The sequence below is a fragment of the Penicillium alfredii genome (genome assembly GCF_028826965.1).
Source record: "Penicillium alfredii strain IBT 34128 chromosome Unknown utg000009l_segment0_segment0, whole genome shotgun sequence".
Lineage (NCBI taxonomy): Eukaryota > Fungi > Ascomycota > Eurotiomycetes > Eurotiales > Aspergillaceae > Penicillium > Penicillium alfredii.
In genome coordinates, this window is record NW_026622706.1 from 1,160,136 (window position 1) to 1,182,055 (window position 21,920).

The 21,920-nt window shown below is 52.5% G+C and overlaps 10 protein-coding genes across 10 annotated transcripts; 6 read left to right on the forward strand and 4 right to left on the reverse strand.

The window, feature by feature from the left end:
- Positions 1-58: 58 nt before the first annotated feature.
- Positions 59-3,187, forward strand: NUU61_006351 (uncharacterized protein; the record flags this gene model as incomplete). Its single annotated transcript, XM_056656879.1, has 8 exons — positions 59-94; positions 174-266; positions 348-433; positions 508-1,210; positions 1,290-1,658; positions 1,712-1,791; positions 1,845-1,950; positions 2,015-3,187. 8 exons carry the CDS (start codon positions 59-61, stop codon positions 3,185-3,187), a joined length of 2,646 nt encoding a protein of 881 aa, XP_056509679.1.
- A 700-nt stretch (positions 3,188-3,887) lies between these two features.
- Positions 3,888-6,225, reverse strand: NUU61_006352 (coiled-coil domain-containing protein MAD1; the record flags this gene model as incomplete). The annotated part of the gene is made up of 3 exons (XM_056656880.1): positions 3,888-5,810; positions 5,870-6,021; positions 6,084-6,225. 3 exons carry the CDS (start codon positions 6,223-6,225, stop codon positions 3,888-3,890), a joined length of 2,217 nt encoding a protein of 738 aa, XP_056509680.1.
- Positions 6,226-6,456: 231 nt separating this feature from the next.
- NUU61_006353 (40S ribosomal eS12 domain-containing protein) lies at positions 6,457-7,336 on the forward strand (the record flags this gene model as incomplete). The annotated part of the gene is made up of 2 exons (XM_056656881.1): positions 6,457-6,778; positions 6,954-7,336. The coding sequence occupies 2 exons, from the start codon at positions 6,457-6,459 to the stop codon at positions 7,334-7,336; spliced, it is 705 nt and encodes a 234-aa protein (XP_056509681.1).
- A 1,096-nt stretch (positions 7,337-8,432) lies between these two features.
- Positions 8,433-9,352, forward strand: NUU61_006354 (uncharacterized protein; the record flags this gene model as incomplete). Its single annotated transcript, XM_056656882.1, has 2 exons — positions 8,433-8,639; positions 8,702-9,352. 2 exons carry the CDS (start codon positions 8,433-8,435, stop codon positions 9,350-9,352), a joined length of 858 nt encoding a protein of 285 aa, XP_056509682.1.
- Positions 9,353-9,668: 316 nt separating this feature from the next.
- On the reverse strand, positions 9,669-10,412 carry NUU61_006355 (uncharacterized protein; the record flags this gene model as incomplete). The annotated part of the gene is made up of 1 exon (XM_056656883.1): positions 9,669-10,412. One exon carries the CDS (start codon positions 10,410-10,412, stop codon positions 9,669-9,671), a length of 744 nt encoding a protein of 247 aa, XP_056509683.1.
- Positions 10,413-11,298: 886 nt separating this feature from the next.
- Positions 11,299-11,800, reverse strand: NUU61_006356 (uncharacterized protein; the record flags this gene model as incomplete). The annotated part of the gene is made up of 2 exons (XM_056656884.1): positions 11,299-11,613; positions 11,687-11,800. 2 exons carry the CDS (start codon positions 11,798-11,800, stop codon positions 11,299-11,301), a joined length of 429 nt encoding a protein of 142 aa, XP_056509684.1.
- Positions 11,801-12,701: 901 nt separating this feature from the next.
- NUU61_006357 (Ygr210 GTPase family protein) lies at positions 12,702-14,524 on the forward strand (the record flags this gene model as incomplete). Its single annotated transcript, XM_056656885.1, has 11 exons — positions 12,702-12,737; positions 12,792-12,849; positions 12,913-12,922; positions 12,996-13,264; positions 13,324-13,417; positions 13,476-13,507; positions 13,567-13,778; positions 13,832-14,037; positions 14,091-14,270; positions 14,319-14,439; positions 14,498-14,524. 11 exons carry the CDS (start codon positions 12,702-12,704, stop codon positions 14,522-14,524), a joined length of 1,245 nt encoding a protein of 414 aa, XP_056509685.1.
- A 166-nt stretch (positions 14,525-14,690) lies between these two features.
- On the reverse strand, positions 14,691-15,192 carry NUU61_006358 (uncharacterized protein; the record flags this gene model as incomplete). The annotated part of the gene is made up of 2 exons (XM_056656886.1): positions 14,691-14,702; positions 14,794-15,192. 2 exons carry the CDS (start codon positions 15,190-15,192, stop codon positions 14,691-14,693), a joined length of 411 nt encoding a protein of 136 aa, XP_056509686.1.
- A 199-nt stretch (positions 15,193-15,391) lies between these two features.
- NUU61_006359 (SET domain-containing protein) lies at positions 15,392-17,133 on the forward strand (the record flags this gene model as incomplete). The annotated part of the gene is made up of 4 exons (XM_056656887.1): positions 15,392-15,682; positions 15,771-16,303; positions 16,401-16,983; positions 17,038-17,133. The coding sequence occupies 4 exons, from the start codon at positions 15,392-15,394 to the stop codon at positions 17,131-17,133; spliced, it is 1,503 nt and encodes a 500-aa protein (XP_056509687.1).
- Positions 17,134-18,964: 1,831 nt separating this feature from the next.
- Positions 18,965-21,830, forward strand: facB (C6 transcription factor FacB/Cat8; the record flags this gene model as incomplete). The annotated part of the gene is made up of 5 exons (XM_056656888.1): positions 18,965-19,454; positions 19,515-19,828; positions 19,888-20,168; positions 20,220-20,577; positions 20,631-21,830. The coding sequence occupies 5 exons, from the start codon at positions 18,965-18,967 to the stop codon at positions 21,828-21,830; spliced, it is 2,643 nt and encodes an 880-aa protein (XP_056509688.1).
- Positions 21,831-21,920: the final 90 nt, after the last annotated feature.

The following is a 21,920-nucleotide window of genomic DNA, read 5'->3' on the forward strand; positions in this document are numbered from 1 at the left end:
AACCCTCATTCTTACTATGCGCCTTGTGCGCTGCCGTGAGGACCTGTGAATCTGAACCATGGAGCTCTCCCGGCAAGAATACCCAGCGCTGCTGGTAAGAGTGGCTCTCTTGAACTCCCCCACTCACTGCGATATCATTTTTGTATTAACTGAGGGGACCTATTATTGTCTAGGCTACTCTACATCCCAGTCAAGCGACAACGGTCCTCGGCGATCGCATCCGGCTCATAAACAGGATCAATTCAGACATTGCAGACTATCTCCAGGTATGATGGCCATATTCGGGCTATGTCGGAGCTCTGAGATGGCATTCAATGGAGAGAGACAGGGTGTTGACTAGGTGGTAGGAACGTCGTCGCGTGGAAGATGCATACGCCCAAAGCTTGCGAAAGCTGGCGCATCGGCCACAGCTGGAAAATGGCGCTGCACTTGGGTAAATCATAGCTGCCCTATGAAGCTTGCGACTTCTCCATATCCAATGGATTATATTCTGACCGTTTCAACCAGAATCTTCCAAATTCCCTGGCAGCGCATCCTCAACTCCACCGAAGCGCTCGCTGTGTCGCACGAGACTCTGGCCACGAAGATCGAAGAAGATGTGGAGCGCCCATTGAGGGAATACAGCAGCAAGAATCGAGACATGCAGTCAATGCCTGGGATCCAGAGCAACCTTGCGGGACTGGCCAAGAACGTGGAGACTGCACAGAAAAAGGTGGAAAAGGCTAAGGAGAGGGGCCCGAAAGGTGCGGAGAAGCTGGCCAGTGCGATCACTGCTGCCGAAGAAGTCAATCAGCAGTGGGAATCGAGGGCACCCTATGTCTTTGAACAACTCCAGGCGGCCGACGAGGGCCGGCTCAACCACCTTCGGGACGTGCTCACACAGCTCGAGACTCATGAGGTGGACCAGGTTGAGCGTGGTCGTCAGGCCGCTGAGAGCTGTCTGAACGTCCTCCTCAATGTTGAGACTGCAGACGAGATCAAGACATTTGCCGCGAAGATGACCGGCAACCGGGCGCCTTTGTCGCCGGCCTTGTCGAGGAGGCAGACCGAGACACCTCCTGCCGTAATGCCTCGAGCTGCGACAGCACCGGTTGCGACACCAGCTCCAGCGCCAGCGGCAGCACCCTCCCACCGCTACCGGCCCAGGATGATGCGGCCAGCCAGCGATCGGAGCCAACAGAGCGAGAGAGCATTGCGCAAACACCGCCAGGTGAGTTCTACAGCATTTCATATCCTGATGAGGCCGAATCTGACTTCTTGTGTTCTTCCCAATAGCACCTGAGCCCCAGCCGCGACACACTCCGTTAGGAGGTCTGCGGCGACTCGGCACGGTGATGAACAGGCGAAAGAGTGTCGTGGGCCCTTCAGCTGGAAGCTTCGAAAGAAAGGCAGAGAAGAAGCATCGCAACCCGTTTGCCCCCTTCAAGAGGAGTGATTCCGCGCGTGATATGCAAATACCCGAATCTCCTCCTGCGTCGACCTCGGATCGTCCCGGCACATCTTTGACCGAGGAAGATTCCATGCGAAACCCGAGTGTGTCACAGGATCGTAATGCCCCAGAGACCGTTGCTCCCATTCCTGCGGCTCAAATAGACTCAACCCCGAATGGTGCTTCCCCAGAGCCCTCAACTAGACTTGCCAGCGGCGACGTCAATCAGGTATGTCTTTCGTGAAACTTCTAGTACGCGCAACCTTATTAATCGTTCTTTAGCGGCATGTCGATTCCGAAGGATACAGTGAGCGACCTTCGACGATTGATGAGATCACGCGCGCACAGAGAGAAGCAGCAGGGTACGTGAGCTATTTTAGGGAAGGTAAAAATAATCGCTGATCAAATGGCACAGCCTGGATGAATCCAACGTGAACTTGACTATTCGAGACCAGCCCATCTTTGAAGATGAAACTCAGGCCCAGCAGGCGATGAATGACATGGCGAATACCCTCCGATTGGTTAGTGCTCGTCTGCCCAATATGCAATATGCAATTGCCATGCTAATTGACCTGGGTTATATAGCAAGCTCAGAACACTGGTGGAATTAGACGCAATGCAGGTACTATCCGTGGGCGTCGCGATGTTCGAAACACAATGTTCTTCCCCAACCCTAGCACTGAGCTGCCCCCACCCCAAGCAGCACCGGAGCTATATGCACCCTCTTCTCCAGTCAGGCACACTGCGTCCCCCAGTAATGCGACGGAGGATCAAACTGTTTCTGACACTACATCCATCCGCTCGGGACACACCTTGCACGGACCGGGACCTGCGATGCACCCCGAGCTCCATGAGCCCGGCCTGAATGCCTCGATTATTGAAACTGTCAACGCATGGTTCTCGGAAGGCACCGTGACCAAATCCTTTGTGGTTGGAGAGCTTGCACTGGTACATAATGCCACGCCCAGTGTCACCACCGACAACCTGCGGGTCCGCCTGGACAACTTCCAGGTGCTTGAGAAGGTTGCCGCCAATCCTCACTTTGTCCAGGAGACCATCAAGGAGTCTACTGACGACAAAAGAGGCGAGTATGATATCAAACTAGATAGCATCTCCCGCCCCATGCCGACCGTTGCATTCAAATACCAAATCCACCTGGACGCAGCCAGCCCCTCTGCCTACTGCCCCGTCATCTTCAAACCTGCGTGGAACTTGGAAGAAATGCAAGCCAGCGCAATCATCTTCTACTCTCTGAACCCGTCTTTCGTCTCCCCCTCAGTCGAGTCAATTACCATAAGAAATCTGGTCCTGACTGTCGGCTTGGACACCGCTGCCGAAGACGAAGCTACCAAGCAACCCCGTGACTCCGTGGCGCACGCCGCCAGCGCCGTCATGTACCCCAACGCCGGCGCCGCCTTCCGCCGCAAGCACTCTCTCGTGACCTGGAGGGTTCCTGAACTGGAGGTCAAGGCCCCTGGTACTTCCGGTGCCGAGGGCAAGTTCCTGGTCCGCTTCGCGACGGCCACCCCTGGCCCCCGCAAGGGCAACGTCGAGGCCAAATTCGAACTCCGCACCACCGAAACTGGCGCGCGGCTGGGCATCAGTCGTGCTGTGTTGGACTCCGCGCAGAAGGAAGTCGACCCATTTGCTGACAATGGGTCACCCCAAGCACGGGAAGCGCAACAGTCGGCTGCCACAGCTTGGCAGGAGGTCCCGACGGCGCGCAAGCTCGTTACCGGCAAATATGTCTCTTCCTAGGCGGGCTCGCCTGGGACCCAAACCCTTCTCCTGTTCGTATATACCTCTTGTCTGGAGTGGGTGTTTTCTTGCCAGTGTCAGTGTCTGTCGATTTGCACAAAGTGCATTAATAAGAGGAGGGAAAGAAGCTCGCGATCCATCATGTTTTTGTTATTCCCCCTCCCTTGTCTCCCCATTTTACGTTCTGCAAATAGCGAACTTTTATTGTGGCTTCTGTTTGTGTAGCTAGCTAGGCATTTCGATCTGCGTATGTATTCCCCCACAAGCCCGAGACTCGATCCTCGGGTTTGGATTATTTTATTTATATGCCATAATTCAATCAGGTTTGATTCTCCCAGGTTTCGTTGTTGATACACCTAGGTCTGCCAATAATATGTGGATTCGTATGGTGATTGTGCTCTGAACACAGAACACATTGTATCCTCCAGCTTTGTCTATAGCGCGAAGACCAGACAAATGGCAGAAGAGTGGTAGTCGAGGTGGCGTAAACAAGTAAGATCAATCATTAATGCAAACAAACATAGCACAGAGCCTCCGTGCCGGGATATCATACAGGTAACACACACTCCAGGAAAAGACAACCAAACAGAGACAAATCACAATATAAACCGAGGAAGTACTCAGTCACCAAGGGAGCCGAGGCATTCCAATGGGAAGCCATGAGCTGCCCTTGGCAGAGAAAGTACTGGGACGAATGACATCACATCCTGGCGGCCCTGGTGGTCTTATCGTAGAAGTCCAGGGTCATGGCGGCCAAGAAGCAGGGGATATCTTTTCGTTCCTCGACCCAGAATTTAATGAGATGCTTGATCTCCATGGCGAAGAGGCTGTTGGGCCCGCCGGAGATCTTCATGGTGCCGTTCTCGCCGTCAAACACAATGGAATTCTCCTCGCCGTTGCCCATGCTACCGGGTCCACGGGATTCAGAGGGTACATCGCTGTCGCCGTGGCGGTAGGCGGAGGACAGATGGAACATGGAGGTGACACGCACGCGGCCATTAGGCAGGAAATCGAGCTTGAAGCCGAGCAAGGAGGCAACAGCCTCGCGGAATTCAGACGACTTGGCGGTCCAGATTTCCTTAAGCCGGCGCATGCGCTTCTCCTTGTCTGCGACGACGCGCTCCATCTCTTGCATCTCCAGTTTGACGCTGTCGACTGTGCTGACCGGTACCACTTTGACGCCGGCGTGGTCGCCGCGCAGCTGGGCCAGGAGGCCCTTGTTTTCATTACGGAGGGTTGTCAGAGTCGACATCTTGATCTGCTCGACCTCTGCGGTTGGATTCTCGCGCAGCTCGAGGACACGAGTGCGAGACTTGGATTTGAGAGACTTGAGCTGAGATTTTGCCGCTTCTAGCTCCCGACGGGCCAGAATCGTCGCCTGATCAGATTTGGAGAGGGAATCTTGCAGTTTGCGGTTCTTGCGAGTGAGCACTGCCAGCCGCTCGTTCTCAACCTCGCTGTCGGCAGGAGAAAGAGGCCGCTTGGTACCTCTGGCTTGAGAATCCTCTGGCGGGGGCGCTTCCCGCTTAGAAAGCTCCTCGTGCACTTTTTGAAGCTCACCACGGTACTCATCGACAATTTTCTCGAGCTGCGCAATTTGCTCGGACTTTTGCTCGTCGAATTGACTCTGCTCAGCGTTCATGGTGGCTTCTTCGGTATCAAAGGTCTTCAGCTGTGCGCGCAGATATTCAACCTCCTTGACAGCCAATACACGTTGGCGCTCGAGTCGGGACCGAACCCGGGCTTCTGTGGCGGCTGGTCCACCTCCATTGGCCCCTGCAGCACGGAGATTCTCCAGCTCCTGCCGGAGGTTGGCTTTTTCCTTCTCGAGGCTCTTAATCGCTTCATCTTTCTCCAAAAATTGAGCATCAACCGTGCCCAGCCGGTCCACGAAGGTCGCCTTCTCAATTCGCTCCCGGAGTAGCGCTTTCACCACCGACTCAGGAGATTCAAACTCTGTGGGTTGATCATTGTCCTGCAATAGGCTTGTCCACGATTGTCGCTCGTCCTCCAACATCTGCTTTTGGATCTGCAATGTTCCCAGCTCCGCTTCCAGCCCCTTCATCAACTGAAGTTGATTCTCTAGAGATTTCTTTTGCTCCTCAACCACTTCAACATTCCTTTGGACCTTGCGGAGATGCCGCAGTTCCGCTGTTTGTTCTCGGTTTGTTGTTTCCAACTCCCGGAGGTGGTTCACTTGGTCTGACAGTTCCCGTTTCAGAACAGCGAGGGCTTCGGCATTGCTTCCTTCTGCCTTGAGACGAATATTCTCGGACTCCAGATCCGCGACCTCGCCTTCGCGTTGCGAGAGCTTTTCTTGCGTGGATTGTTGGCTGTTCCGGACGGTTTGCAAGTCATTCTGCAACTCTTCTATTGTTTTCTGAAGTGAAGACCGAACGGTTTCGACCTCGTTAATTTGATATTTGAATTGTCGTTCTTGGTCTGAAAGTTGCGCTTGCGTATCGTTGACCTCTTCCTGTAAGTTCTGGTTATCATCCTGGAGACCTCTGATTTTTCGTTCCAATCCCACTTTGTCGTTGAGGGCTTGGTCTTGTGCATCCTTCAGCTCTTTGGCAAGTGCTTCGCTCTTGTGATTCGCGCGATTGCTCGTGGACTCCGCGGTCTAGAATGACGAGCCCGTTAGAAGGGATGAATCGCAGCTATCATGTGGTCCGAATTTACCTGTGCTTTCCGAAAATCCGCGTCGGCTTTTAATTGTAGATCGCGAACCTCCTTCTCATGTCGCAGAGCTTCCAGGTCTCGTTCCTGCTTGATGTTTTCCAGCTCGTATTTGAGGGTGCTCACTTGCACTCGTAGCTCGTCCTTCTTCGCATCTGCAATTAATAATCAGTCGTTTGTTTGTTCCTATGTCTGCTTTCCAGGAGCATGTTCTGACCGTGGACCGGAGGTTGTGGTTGCGCGGGATGAACAGATTGGCGGAGAACGCTCCGCGTCCGAGCAGGAGTCGAAGGGGTTGTAGGTATGGCAAGCCCAGTAAGTACCTGGGATGCCGGGCGGGAATTGTGGCTGGTATCCATTGAATAAGAAAATCAACGATCCGGAGGCCCTGCGGAAAGCAGTCGAGTTGCATCGCGCGGGTGACTGTTTGGGTCGTTAGTCAGCAACGCAAGCTTCCCAAAGCGAACTAGCGCCGTAGAAATTATTTCGAGTTTTTGGAGATTTTCGTCCCCGACATCCACCACCTGCGCACTCATTCTCTCCCTCGTGGTCCATTCCTTTTAATTTTCCCCTCGCACACCTCTTACACCATGGGCAAAGACAAGGTCGAAAAGGACAAGAAGCGCGCCGAGAAGAAGGAGAAGCGCGCTGATAAGGACGGTGTGCACAAGCCCAAGAAGGAAAAGAAGGAAAAGAAAGACAAGACTGCTCTCGCCGATGCAGTAGAGAAGGAGATCAATTCCCAGGTTCAGGACGGCTTCGAACAGGCCGCTTCTGCCGGTGCCGCCCTCAAGGGCGAGGTTAACGGCGAGCCCATGGCCATTGATCGCCCGGCTGGCGCTGTGGTGCCGTTTGCCAGCCCATTGATCGAAGACAAGCAGGCCAAGAAGGTGCTGAAGAGTGTCAAGAAGGGTATGTCAAAGCACCTGATCTTCCACTCATTTTTTTTCTTTCCGTTTTCTGTCTTATTTGTGCTTCTTCGTTCTGGTTTTTGTCCACCGATGTGTCCTACAACCTGGACTTTTGCGCAACTCAATTTCAGCTCGCCGCTTAATAGCTTATTGCTAACTCTTATGTCTTTCGATAGCCGCTGTCAACAAGTCCCTCAAGCGTGGTGTCAAGGAAGTGGTCAAGGCCCTCCGCAAGTCGGCCATCCCGCCCGCCAACGCAGCCATCTCCACTCCCAGCGCTGTTGTCATTCTCGCCGCCGACATTTCCCCCATGGATGTCATCTCGCATATCCCAGTTCTGTGCGAGGACCATGGTATTCCTTACGTTTTCGTCCACTCCCGCGCCGAGCTCGGTGCCTCGGCTGCCACCAAGCGCCCGACTAGTGTGGTCATGGTTGTCCCCAAGCCCGCGGGCAAGGGCAAGAAGGACTCGGAGGACGCTGATGGAGAGGACTTCAGCAAGGTGTTCGAGGAGCTGGCCAAGGTGGCGGAGAAGGAGGGCAAGAAGGTGGCGGCTTAAAAGGCCATCACCCATTGCTGTTCTTTTTCTTGTCTGCTTTCTTGCTTTGCTCCAATCTTGCTTGCTAGTTCTCTGGTTGTACAGGTTATTTTTTTCTGATCGGACAGTGCATGTCTTCGGGGTCCGGCCTTTGGGTATCTTTTTCTATATTGCTCTACTGCAGTCCGGCGTTATCTCAATGGTGTATCAAAAAGGCAGGAAGAATTTCAATGAGAAATCACCCCAGGTGTCCTAAATGAGTGGATTTTTTTTGTATGGCATATATTTAAGCGGACATTAGAGTGAAGGAGAGCTGTAGATGCAGAGTAAAGACTTGAAGCGAGTGAGATATTGCCTGAGGCATTCAGGATGCATCCGTCTGTCAAAATCTCCATATCCAGTGTAGGCCCTCTTCATCTATGACCGATGAAGCACCCGATCATATAAGTCGCTATGCAGATGTCCCAGGAGGGCTTTTTAATTCAAAGGAAGGGCACCACGAGTTAACTGAACAGGGAATACCAAGCCCAAATTCCTACCTATCCATGGATGTGGTTCGAGACCCAAATGCCAGTCAGACTCAACTGCGATCGATGACAGGGCGCATGGCCCAATAGCCAGAATGCTCGGCAAGTGGCCTTGCTTCCCCGGGCTGAACTATCATGCCAGTGGCGTGAACATTCCAGGACGTTCACCTTGGACGAATTGCCCCCCCTCGGTGCCTCGATCAAGGGATGGACCACACCACACCTGCAAGCCAATTAGCACCTGTTCTACCTCGGAAAGGGCATCTGCAAGTTCCTTTGGGACCACGGGGGAAGCGGGTGCCTTTCTTTTCCCCTGGATCCAAGACCTATCGAGGTCCTGGTAACCGAAGGAGCCCTTTCGCTTCCTGTGTCCTTCGCGGGTTGGACTTGTTCTCTGTCACGGCCCTTGCGGGTGTTTTATCCCCATCACTCCCTATTGCCCTACCACAGAATAGTATAAGAGAACCCCCCAATGGTCCCAAGTCGTCAACTTGTCACGCTCACCCTACAGAGAGTGCCACACGTCCCGAGAATCTGCGGCACGCACATCTATACAGCCAATTGCTGCCAGCATTAGATACAGACCCACAATGCGTTTTGATATCAATCCGTTATGCTTGGCCGTGCTTGCCATCGTCCTGGCCATTATCCACCCGGTCACGGCGTACCCTATTGGAACAGCCAAGTGGGTGAAGACAGGTCAAATCGAAGACCCAGAGTCTCATGGACTATGGTCAGTCTTTGAAAAAGAAGAAAGAGAACCTCGCTCCGAAATGCCGCCAGCCAAACCCAAGCAGGTTAGTCCAGATCATATTCTGTTCTCGAATACTACAACCAGGCAGTACCAACTAACCACAAGACGCAGGTGAAGCTCCCCTGGTCCAAGCATGGCCAGTATGACGATATGCCCGAATCAACCTCTCGGCGCGGGTCCTCAGAACCGGAGCAACCACCACATGTATCCCTCTTGGTACCAGTTGCGCCAGCCAAGTCCGAAGAGCAGACGCAGCAAAGCAACCAAGAAGAGCACCAGCAGTCGTATTCAGGGCACGGGGCCGACTCCATCCTGGCGTATCGACTGAAACACTATGGCAGATTCCTGGGATTACCCGGCAGATCTTCCAAGCAGAACATATCCCGTCTTTCGCTGCAGTCGTTTGACTTCTTTTCGTGGCGCATCTCGATTCCCTGCCTGCGACTTACGCCCTCATTCCCGCAACGCCCGCTCCCGGGAATCTTCGCGACAGCGGTCATTCTCCTGGCCCTGGTTTGGGTTTCCATCTTTGCGATTGGTGTCTTTGAGTTGGGGAGCTATCTCTGGCAGCAATACCGACGAGGAGGCAATGACTCTGTGGGGTGGGACGACGACGAGCAGGGGGATGATGGGGCCAAGGACTCGTTGCGAGATGAGATTGTTCTAGAAGATTTGACGAGCGACGGGGTTGCCAAAAAGCCCAGAAATGAGGGTGGCTGGTTGTCGAGCTGTACCGAGTACAGAATCCGGCTTTAACCATGAGATGGCACTATCGGTTGCGGTACACACTATATAATTGATGCACATATCGACTTGGTCGACAAAGGTTACTACTGCTAAGCTGCTTAGCCAGAGTGACACTACACAATACAGGAGCAAGAACAAATATTTGGAATGACCTTTTTGAAAGTCCTTTGATCTATCGTACATCAAGTATGGAAACCATACACCCATAGTTCATAGCCTCAGCCCCAGGCCAAGACTGGAAGTGAAAAACACACACACGCTCGCATGCTATCTCCAAAAACAAATTAAAACCAGAAAGAGAGAAAAGAATTCATCACTCAATTTTTTAAGCGCGCTGGTCCCGTTCCAAAGGTTGGTACCAGGTCTGGTTGTCGAGGTTCTTTTGGCGAGGACCACCGACATCCAGGCCACTCTCGGCGACATAGCGCTGGAACTTGTTCTCGGCGGCACGACCAGGGTCCTGCTTGGAGCCGATATCCGAGTTAAAGCTGGCATTGTTGCGGTCATTGGATTCAAAGCCGCCCTCCCTCAGGTTCTTGCCCTTGGGAGTCTGGTGGTGGTAGCCGTCGGTGATATCAGTGGTGTACGACGGCGCCTGGCCGGCGTAGTACTGGCTGCTGCCACCCGCGGCAGCCTGCCCCGACAACTTCGCAGAGGCAGGGTACTCGCCGGCGTGCAGGCCCATCTGCTGCTTGGCAGCTGTCGGGCCACCTGTGTACCCAGACTCGGGGAGGTGGGCGCCGGGGAAGTCGCCTTGGCCGCCCAGGGCCTCGGGGTACTTCTCCTGCCGCTGGCGATCCTCCCGGAGAGCGCCAACAGGGGCAGAGGGGAGAGCAGTAGCAGATGAGGTGTCGGTGTTACTGAGAGTGGACTGGGCGCCCGAGACACCCATGGGCTCGGCGCCTCGGTTCTCGGAGAAGCCGCCGCCCTTGCGAACGGACTCGGCGGCGAGGGAGTCATTTGTCACAGGGCCTGAGGGCTCCTCAATAGGCTTCTGGGAGGCAAGAGGGTCGTTGGTGACCTTGGTGCTGCGGAGACCGGGGGGGTTAGGGTTGCCCTGAAGATCCATGGCGGCGAGTATGTTTTAAGGGAAAGAATTAAGAGAGTTAAGGTAAACGTTGAGGAGGAATGAAGTGTTCGAGTAGTGATTGGGTTTGAGACTCGAGAAATGTGATTAGGAACAACTTGGAGAGATGACAGGGGCTATATAGTACAGCACGGCAGATATGGCCAATGGACTGAAAGAAGCCAGTTGTTAGCAGAAGCCGAAAAGAAGAGTAGAGAATTGGGCCCCTGATGTCATGGTTACGCTGTTCACCAAAGGATTGCAAGGGATTTCTTGTTCATTGAGTCGCCAGCCGGTGGCCGTCACGTCAACCAGTATCGATCGAGACGCCCTCAGTGGCGTACAGGGCACGAAAAGAGGACACTCCCTGTTCTCGAACTTGTACCCACTGCTTCTGACCCGAGAAGGGTCTCTTGAGTCTCCACATGCTTATTCCAAGATTCCCGAGTGCGGGTCGGTGAGTTCATCGCGATTGAAACTGGGAAGATCGCAGTTGGATTGACGTCAGCCCTATATCACCGCCAAACAGTGCAAACATCTCTGGTGGGCAGCATGCTCTGTGTAAATGGTTGTATTCTGAAGCAAGTGCAGAATAGCATGTAGAATATAGATATTCTTGCCATCTTCAAAATTGCAGGGAAAAAATAAAGCAATTGATATGGTGATCGAGGGAAAGTGGCCACCCAGACCTTGGCCGATCCCAGTGAAGTCATAGCCAACATTTCCACCAGATCAACATTATTCAACGGGTTCTGATGCCATGGAACTCAAATTAACTACGAATGGAATACATAATCTCGAAATAAAATCAATGACGTGAATTCATCAGTTGCTCATGACTCCGTGAAATGACTATCGTACATGATGGATTCCGTAGACTCATTGGCATTTACCGTGCCTTAGCATCTGAGGGAAGGTCGTCCAAACCCTCAACAGCTTGTCTTCCAATACCCTTGCTGGGGGCAGTGTTCTGGTGCAGCTCGGATCCCGACACGCGAACGCTGCTGCTGGCCGTCGCCGGGCCCCGGAGACCACTGTCCATTTCGCTAGAGATAGGACCCTCAATGCCACCAGAGCCGACGTTGACAGTGCGCTGATCGGAGGACGACCAGTCACTGGCAGTTGGGGGCTGCTCGGGCAAAGGTAGGTTGGCCTTGACGCGCTCAATTTGCTCAGGCTTGTTGCTGTTCTGGTCGATGATTGACTGCAGGGATGACTTGGTTAGTATTCGGCTCATTGGCGTAGACGGATACCGTTTTCGATAAATAGTAGCTCACCTTCATGTGGGAGAGGTTAGAGTCGGCCGGGTTTTGTCCACCATGCAGGTTGGCAACGCGGGACTCAGCCTTGCGGAGATCCTGGCGGGTAGCGTGGTAAGTCTGCTCGGACATGATGATAGATTTACAACGAGTAGTATTAAGGAGTGGTCTTGGTACAAGAAGTTTGGCAAAGTGTTGATAATCTGTTCGAGATGGTTGAAGACATAGGTTCATTCTTATATTGTAGGAGTCTGCCATGGGCCGTGGCGTCTGTGCTGGGATGACGACATCATGGCATCCAGGCCATGGAACTGCGTCTCCACCAAGACCATTACTTTGCCTTCAGCCTAGGACGATCAGTATCAAGTGGGAGAACCCCATGAACAAACAAGTAGGACCCTGTTCTTTGATGGATTAGCGTCATACTACCAATGCAATATATTCTTGGCATGGAAGCTGGATACGGGAAATCCCTGATTGTCATCCATGCAAGTAAGTGTTGGAGCAAGAAATTGATGGATTGACCCGTCCCAGTCTGGATGGTGATGTCTGTCGATGTCATAGCCCTGCTAGGGATACAATGCTGGCCTTGACTTCATCAACTGGCCAAGCACTGTGGTTTGATTCAGCAGATCAAAACTAATTGCGATCGCAACCCGACCAAGGAGGTGCAGGTGCCAATCTTTGAGCTCGTTAGTTGTTTTCCGATGGCATCTCCAGCTGGTCTAAGTAGACAGCCCCTTCATGGATTCTTATTCTTCGTGTAATGATCTGCGTGCAAAGATTGACGTAGAATATGTAATGGTTTGATTAACCATTGTCCATCGAGAAGTGTACCCGAAGACATCCTGGAGTCATGATGCTTGAGCAGGCCGAGGTGAACCTGTGGACGGTGAGACGGTGCCTGGATCACACCACCGCCTTCCCCTTTTAGACGCAGCAGAAAATGTTTCTTATCGCGTGTCTGCAGACCAACTGGAGAATCCAAGTGTCGGGTCATTTTTCCCTGCGCGTCACTTTACACACGCTCAAGATGCCTCGGGATCCACTGATTGGGTTGGTGGGCAAGGTATGTGGCTTTGCTCCATCGATCAAGAGCTTCGCTGATCGCAGTGAGGGGTAGCCATCGAGTGGGAAGTCGACGACATTGAACAGTTTGACCGATGCTTCTTCCAAAGTCGGTGGGTATATCGGACGAAATATTATTTACTGGATGAAATGCTAATAGCATTGGGGTTCATCAGGAAATTTCCCGTGCGTGCAGCCCCTCTTTTATATCGAGCGCCTTATCGAAGCTCATTGCCGAACCCGTGCTGATATCTGGCAGATTCACAACAATTGACCCTCAGCGAGCAATTGGGTACCTTCAGATTGAATGTGCTTGCCAGCGCCACAACGTTTCGGATCGATGTCGGCCGAATTATGGCGGTTGTGCCGAGGGACGACGGTCCATTCCCGTGGAGCTGTTGGATGTGGCGGGTCTGGTTCCGGGAGCACACGAGGGACGGGGGCTAGGCAACAAATTCTTGGATGACCTGCGACATGCCGATGCGTTGATCCACGTAGTGGACGTGAGCGGAACAACCGATGCTGAAGGTCAGTGGGGGTTGCCATTTGTGATTCGGAGAAATGGCGAGATGCTGATGGTTTCACAGGAAAAGCTACTCGTGGGTACGATCCTTCCCAGGATATCGAGTGGCTACGGTCCGAGATCGTGCGATGGGTGCTGGGGAATTTGATGGATAAATGGTACGGTTGGAGTCACATATAACCATGCGAGTGCAAACCATTGATCAATCAATTGCAGGGGATCGATCAAGAGAAGACATATTGCGACGAGTCAGTGACCCCCACTCTCCACCTTGCTCAAGGTCCCCAACTATTAACACTGTATGTAGAGGCCAACCCCGTCGACACATTACAAGGGCAGTTCTCAGGTTACGGAAGTACCTCGTCAATTGTCGCACGGTGTCTAGACCGACTTGGCATGAAGGAGCCGCTTGAAGAATGGTCCGATGAGACAATAGAGACTGTTGTCAAAACGTTCATCGACGAGAAGTTCCCGACTGTGTTTGCTTTAAACAAGATTGATCATCCAGATGCGGACAAGGTATGTCGGTTTTGCGCCTAGCTAATTTTACCATGCTAACTTGGAGATCATAGAACATCAGCAAGATTGCCAAGATGCAAGATTCTAAGACCATTGTGCTGTGTTCCGCTATTTCGGAAGTGTTTCTGCGGCGACTCGCAAAGCAGAGTTACGTCAAGTATATCGAAGGGAGCGAGTTTGTTGACACTCGAGAGGATCTCATCGATATGGGTGAACCCGATGGAGGAGGCCTCAAGGAGATGGATGAAAAGCTGAAGACGTATGTCCATTAGCAAAATTGACCATTGGTTCCTTCGAGCTAACTCTAGTCAGTCGGGTGGAAAACCTGAAAGACATGGTTCTCTATCGCTTTGGATCGACCGGAGTGGTCCAATGCCTGAGTCGAGCAGCGGAGCTTTTAGGCCTCGTGCCTGTGTTCCCAGTTCGAAACATATCTACTTTCAGCTCTGGGGCTGGTGATGCCGTCTTCCGCGATTGTGTTCTGGTCAAGAGGTACGTTTGTGGCATGGAATATGGTGAGCCTTCGCTGACTTTATATAGGAACAGCACAGTGGGCGATGTTGCTCGGAAGGTGATGGGTGATGTGCCAATCTCATATATCGAAGGGATTGGAGGAACCCGGGTTTCTGAAGATGACATCATTGCAGTCGGGAAACACGATGTAAGTGCACCAATCCATCTTTCCATGTATGGTCCATGTTTAACAACTGCGTGGCCAGATCCTTTCATTCAAGGTTGGTCGGTAGACCAAGCCAACTCCATTTATGTACAATTTCGATGTGAAGTAACGTCAGTAATGGATACGCCTTCCAACCGACAACAATGCAATGTCCAACAACAAATTTTTTTGGCGTATGGAAGGCACGTGGTATAGCATTGAGTATACAATGGCGTTTTGGATAAATCTTGGTATCAGTCGCCTTTCTGCACCGACGATATTTGGTCAGCGGTCCGAACATCGAATGGGGTTTTGTTTTGACCTTCTGGAAAGAAGAAATTGGGCAAGCGGACTCACCCGAGCTCGCTCATCATTCATCCCAATAACCGGCTCAGGAGCATTCGGGAATTCCTTCTTGGCCCTCTCACCATACTTGTGTCCGCCTCTTTCTGTTGTTCCCTGGGACTTGGTTTCGTCTGCAATGCCTTCGTTCACCTCCCTCTCCTTCATCCCGGTGGCCGTGGCATCTGCCGAGGGATCATTTGTATCCCCCTCCTTACCCCGGTTTACCGAGTTCTCTTCAGGAGTCGTCCCCTTCCATGCTTTGAAAAGCGAATAATTGCGGAAGCTGCCCGGTGTCCGGATGGCTGCTGGCTGTACAAGGGAGTGAAGTGGTAGGACAATCAGTCGAGGAGGTCGTGGGATGAGCATAGTCGGCAGCTTCGATGTAGGTGAGATGCGATCGTTTCGGGGCATTGTAGAAATGCAAGAGAGTCCACGAGACATCACTCGTAACTAGAGCAGAACTAGGATCTAGTTATGACGTCTCCATGCTGCAATGCCCATCGGACTGTTTTGGTAGCTTAGGGCTTAGGGCCTCTTATCGATAAGCGGCGATCGTGAACCACCCCGGCTCTTCGTCGCGTCGACTTTTGCTCACATCTAATCAATCGCAATGAAGCGCGAGTATCTTCCACTCAATTCATTACCAACCTGGCTTAGGTTCTATGGAATCGCCACTTATGGCATTGCTGTTGAGGAGTTTGGGTTGGACGAACATGGGGCAAATAAGGGCAGCGGCATTATAGCCACGGAAAGCAAGCTCAGCAGCGACAGCGACTCTTCGCCAGAGATCCTCCTCCAGGTGCCATCAGACCTGGTTCTCTCACTGGAAGCTGTGCATAACTATGCCAAATCCGATCAGGATCTTCGGGAGGTGTTGGAGGCGGTTGGAGATTTTGCAAGGGTATGGGGCCAGTGGAGGGGGGGTTCTTCATAACCACCCCCCACGAGTTTTCTATAGAAGAACACAGAGGATTGATTGACATGTACAGACAGCGCGAGGGGCCATCCTGATCTTCCTGCTTGTGCAAATCACCCACAGCAGCCCGGATCTCCGCTCGGAACAGTATCCTCGGCAGGTGGGGGTGTCCAATCCCTGGACCGAGTACATCAAGTTCCTGCCGTCGTCCTTCCCTCTTCCTACCTGCTACACTGACGAGGAATTCGGTTTATTGAAGAGTACCTCACTTCTCACCGTCGTGGATGCAAAGAACACTTCTCTCCAACGAGAATTCGACCAGATTCGCCAGGCAACAGAGAGCATAGCTTGGTGTCGGCAGGTCTGGTGGAATGAACAAACGGGGAATTTGGTGTTGGATGATTGGAAATATGTTGATGCCGCGTATCGGTCACGCATGGTGGACCTCCCAGGGAGTGGACATTCCATGGTGCCTTGTCTCGACATGGCTAACCATGAGGCCGGGGGCCAAGCGAAAGCGCTGTACGATGCTAACTCGGAGGGCAATGCCATACTCCGGTTGCGGTGGGGGCAGAGTCTATCTCCTGGTGATGAGGTGACTATATCGTCAGTTATTCCCTGGAGTTTCGAGAAACAAAACTGTCTCGTTTTGTGATCGTCGCGGTGACTGTCGATTTGAAGGGAATACTGACGAAAACTGCAGATACGGCGATGAGAAGTCCGCAGCCGAGATGATCTTTTCGTACGGATTCTTGGAACAGGACAGAAGTGAAGCGAAGCAAATGTTCCTAGACCTGGACATCCCCGACGATGACCCTCTCGGAGTGGCCAAGAGGAATTTCTGCCTGGAGACCCCCGGAATTCGTTTATCGGCTTCTCGCGAACGAGAAGAAGCTTTTAGCTGGGATAGCCCGCTTGCTTGGTTGGCATGTGTCAACGAGGAGGATGGTCTTCATTTCGGCGTGGCCCAGACCACAGACGGTGGCAGAGAACTCGAGGCCAGTTGGAAAGGCGAGAAGATTCAATCGGTGAGCCAGCTGCGAGATCGCCTTGCGACCGACCCATTCTGGGACATATTCCAGCTTCGGGCAGTTGTTCTACTCCTCGGGAGACTGGAGGACCAGCTTGCATCTCTCCAGGAGACAACAGAAATTCTATCGCAATTTAGCGCGGATAATCCCATGATGGAAGCCATGTTCCGGCCTACTGTCTTTAAGTTGCTGGCGCGGTTTCGACCCCTGGAGGTTTCCCTTCTGGAGGTAGCAGTCCAGGAGTTGACAGAACAAGTAAGTGTCCAGAGCCTTGTTGCTTCATGATATCTTGCTGACCATAATACCCAGAGAAATGCGCTGCTAGATTCTGAAACTGTGACGGCCTATCTCACACAGCAAGCTGAAGGAGCGGAGCAAGTTGAAGAGGTCGAAGACTTCTCATGATCCGATATTAGCTACGCGAACAATCTTGAGCAGGCCATTCGAGTGCCCCTGATGACTTCATGGCGAAGACTGGGCACTATCCGATACTGAACATCCATAGCATCAATCCGGGGGATGGGATTTCCTCGGCGCTCCACTTCTCCCCCTGCCGAACTTTGGCCTGATCCCTTCTAGCAAGCAATGGGACATATGTTCCAGCTCCTCTAGATCTCATGAAAAAGGGGCGGTTTCATATCCACTTCTCCAAGCTCCATGGCGGGACCGTTCTCGATGCGGAGGCCACCATTGAAGCTAGTTTCAGCCATAAAAAAATATCTGGGGAGTAGAGCAGCACAGACCCCATGCGTGCTATGACGTTTGTGCGGAAGTGTATTCGCCAACAAAAAGAAATAGGGGTCGGGGTGATCTGCATCGGGGTTAGAGTACATCCCGTCGGGTTTCTCCTGTCGATGATTGCCGGCTTCTTTACTGGAGCACACTTCCTCTCGGCCGGCTTATTCATGCTGAGCAGGGTCTATTACTGCCGCGTTGGCCAAGAGAGAATATACCTGCGATAGATTGGGGCGCAGCGAAAAAAAAAAAGCAGGGACTGGCACCGCATCCAGTGCTTCCAGTATATATCTGCGGAATCCCCAACCGTGATTCCACCCCACGAAATCCATACACTCGCGATGTGCTTGTCTTAGATGGGGAGTGGAGTCCAACGATGATCCAAGTGGATTGGGTGGGTCGTCTTGCAGCAATCCATCCATGGTTGACGGCTTTCTCGCGATTCTCTCGGCCAAAACTCGCTGACGAGGTGATTCGAAATACAGCGCGACTCCCTCGATCGGTACTCCCTCGATGAGTACCCCGTAAGCTGGTCAGCCGCCTACTACGCCCACGTCATTGGCCGTTTCTCTCTTTTTCCTGCCCAAAGCGCCAGAAATGGTTGCACGAGAGGTGGGTTTCCCCGCCGTTGATCCCCCGTCGCCACTTTCGTGGATTCTGTCGGGTTTACTTCACTGTCCAAGTGGAAGTCTATGTATGGGAGCAGAAAAACCACTGGTTCCGTGCGAGACCTCGGGTACTATGGTCGGCTTCGATATTCATCTCCTTCCTTGAGTGGTAAAAAGGGTCCAGCAGTTTCTCCGAGGACTTGAGACTATGAAATCAGGGGCTGACCATTGAACCTCAACATGAATGATCGTATAGGCGATACGTAGAGGAGTGGATCGGCTCTTGCGACCGAGATCGTCCATTAGCGCTCAAGCGAAAAACAAAAAAAAAAAAAAAAAAATCTGGAGTTCGCCTCGGATCAACCGTCCACACTTGCCGAAAACCACTGGGATCCATGTCTTGGGGCTGCTCAAGGTTTCAGCAACCCCGTATGTTTCCGCTTTCCCAAACCCAAGATGCGCTGGGGTTGTGGAGTCTGGGGGAACCTTGAGAGGATCCAACCGTCAGATCGAAGGATTCTCAGAGGGAACCGGACTCTGGGGCAATGATTGCAATGGGCAATAGTTTGGACTAAGTGTCGATCCCCAGGAATTTCAGGGTTTCAATTTAAAGAATCAGGAAAGAAAAAGAAAAAGAAAAAAAAAAGACGGGGACTTTTAACTGCCGAGTGGACGAGCGCGTCAGCGTTGCGGGGTCTCCACGTGCTGACTCAGGCATAGTCTTGCCCCCGTGCTCTGCCACTTTCTACTCTTCTACTCTTCTACATATCCTGGATCTTGTTCTGGTTTCTTACATCGTTCATCATTCTGTCTTAAAAACCTAGATCTGTGCGATTTGAAACGACAAACCCGCAGTGACACCTTGGTGGCCCCATGTGCCAACCTACCTCAAAATGCCTGGTATCTTGCCGATGAAAGTGATCAAGGTCGGCGGCACCGGTACCCAAAGCCGGATTGCCCAGGCCTGTGATCGATGTCGCAGTAAGAAAATTCGATGCGACGGCGTTCGTCCATGCTGTACCCAGTGTGCCAATGTCGGCTTCGAGTGCCGCACCAGCGACAAACTAAGCCGCCGCGCCTTTCCTCGCGGGTACACCGAGACCCTCGAGGAACGGGTGCGCGCCTTGGAAACTGAAGTGAAAGACCTGAAAGATTTGCTGGATGAGAAGGACGAGAAGATCGATGTGTTGTCCCGGATCCATTCGTTTTCACCATCGCAAAGGGCCCCGTCTGCACGGTCTCCCTCGGCATCTACCCCGGTCAAAGCGGCTGGGTCGGATGCTGCAGAGGGAGTGATTATAGTGGAACGAGCTTCTACTTCACATCCGTCGCAGAATTGCGATAACCCATTTACGGGCCTTTCTAGCACCCAGGGCTTTGTGGGTATGTTAACATTCCCTGATTGTAGAATGGGACAGAACTGGAGAAACTCACAATTTTTAGATGTCTTCACCGACAAGCTAATCAGCCAGGGAAAGTCAACATCCAAACTGCCGACGAAGGCACTGACTGCCCTGTCCGCGCCGATTTCTCGTGGATCCTCAGACCAAGCGGTCAAGACGCCACCGCGCCTAGTATCGGATCAACTGATCAATATATTCTTCCAAGAATGGGCTCCACTATATCCGGTGGTGCACCGCCCGACTATTCTAAAAGTCTACGAACAATATCTGAACAGCAACGAGTCGCTGCAGCGGGATTCCCTTGCCATGACCCAGTTGAACTTGGTTTTTGGGATTGCCGCGCTTTCGTCAACTGTAAGGGTTCTTGGTTACATTTTGACAGAAGATATACTGATTGACTTTTGCCACAACAGTCACGAACCAACCAGGACCCGATTTTCTTCGAAGGGAATTGGGCGACTACTCTCGGTTCTTTCTCTGCCGAAACCTCGGTTGCAAGCCTGCAGTGCTTTGTTCTGGCTCAGATCTACTGCATGACTAAGAGCGACTATCGCAGTCTGCTCCGCTACCGGGCCCTTGCGGTGGACATATGCCATCAGCTGGGTCTTCATCAGAACCAAGAGAACGTGACTGCCAATCCTTTGGAGAGGGAGACTCGGAAGAAGGTTTTCTGGTGTCAATACGTGCTGGACCGGTATGGCATGCTGCTTGCCTTGACGATGATTGCCCACTAATTCGAAAATAGCTTTTGCTCTGCATTGACCGGATTGCCTGTTCTTTTACGCGAGGATGATGTTCAGACCGAGTACCCCGTTGATGTGGATGATGAGAATGTCACGGAAACGGGTTTCCTACCAACGCTTCCTGGTGAATGTACCCGCATCTCCAGTGCGCTGGCGCTTTTCGGGGTCTCGAGGATTCTGAACAAGGCTCTGGGCGACTTTTTCCCTTCGAAGACTGGCTACGACATTTATGTGTCCAAGGTGCGCTTGGTCGCTAGGGAACTGGACGAGTGGCTGCAAAATCTGCCTCCTCATCTTCGCTTGGAGTTTTCTCAGGACAAGCCCAGCACGAATGTCACCAGCAGTCGGTCGCCGCTTTTGGTAAGCACAAGCGTAGTTTGGTTTGATATTTCATAGTACTGACACTTGATTAGTCTCTCATCTATTACTTTATTCGTTCGTTGATTCACCGACCAGCAGTTTGTTTTGCTGATGAGCACTTGCGCTCGCCATCAGTCCTGGCGCTATCTGATTCAGCGAAGCACATTGTCCAGATTCTGGAGCTGCTGGATGAACGGCGCTTATGCCTCTCCGTGAGCCTTAATCGGAAAGAGCTTGTGATCCTTGCTGGACTTGGGCTTCTATGGCAAAACCTTGGTCTTAAGCGTGACAGCAAACTGGCCAAAGAGAGCCAGAAACTCCTCGGCACTGTCATGGAACAGCTGGAGTCGGAAACGACTGGAGCGGCTGTGGAATTCGGCACACTAGCCAACACCCTCGTCGCTCTGGACAGTGGCAGACACGATGCAACGGCCGCCAGTAAACAGCCGCAGGGGATGGTTGCTCCACAACACAAAACGACCAAGTTTCCTAAGAAGCAGATGCAGTCCTTGAAGTCTCGTTTGACACCGGGCTCTGGAAAGGATCAGTCGTCACAGCAGAGTTCATCCTCGCGACGCAACACCATCTCCGGTGCCACGCCTCCACTGGTTCCTCAATCCTTGCGGTCTCCTAGCTGGGCGAGCTTGCCTCCTTCCCAATCTGATCACCTCACTGCACATCATTTCTTTTCCGATAAGGGATCCTCTCCTCTGGATCCTGCCTCCGATCCTCGAATGGTGTCTTCCTCCATGGGGTATGACCATCCCCGGGCCATGTCCTGCTCTACACCGTCAGATGTAACCGCGGGAGCGATCACAATGGCAGACTGGGAGTACGTTCTCAGCGATATGGACCGCGGCTACTCGAACATCTTCACGGGAATTTACGGCGGCAAGGAATGCGGTGAAGACCCAGGTCCCTTCGCGTCTATCACGGCCGAGTATAACCGGAAACCCACCGACGGCTCCTTGGTCATTCCCCCGCCTACCGACCTACATGATCTGTCTCCCGAGGCCTGGTCTGCGAGCAGTGGGGATCTGGCACCGAATCAAGAAATCACTACACAGAGCGTGCTCAGCTACTCCGGGGAGAGTCTGGATAGCGCTGAAGACAACTTCGCCCCCTACGCGGATGCCCATCTGCGTCCCGACGATATGAACTTGGTGGATCCATTCAACAATATCATGCCGGCGGAGCAAGAAATTGATGAATTTGCGTTGGTCAATGGTTGGGACCGACGGCTGGCCGTATAAGTCGATTTATGGATGATATGATATGAGATGTTTCAATTTGGATTTCGGTGTTGATATCTTTTGCAAGTTGGCCCGGATTGTCGATATTTC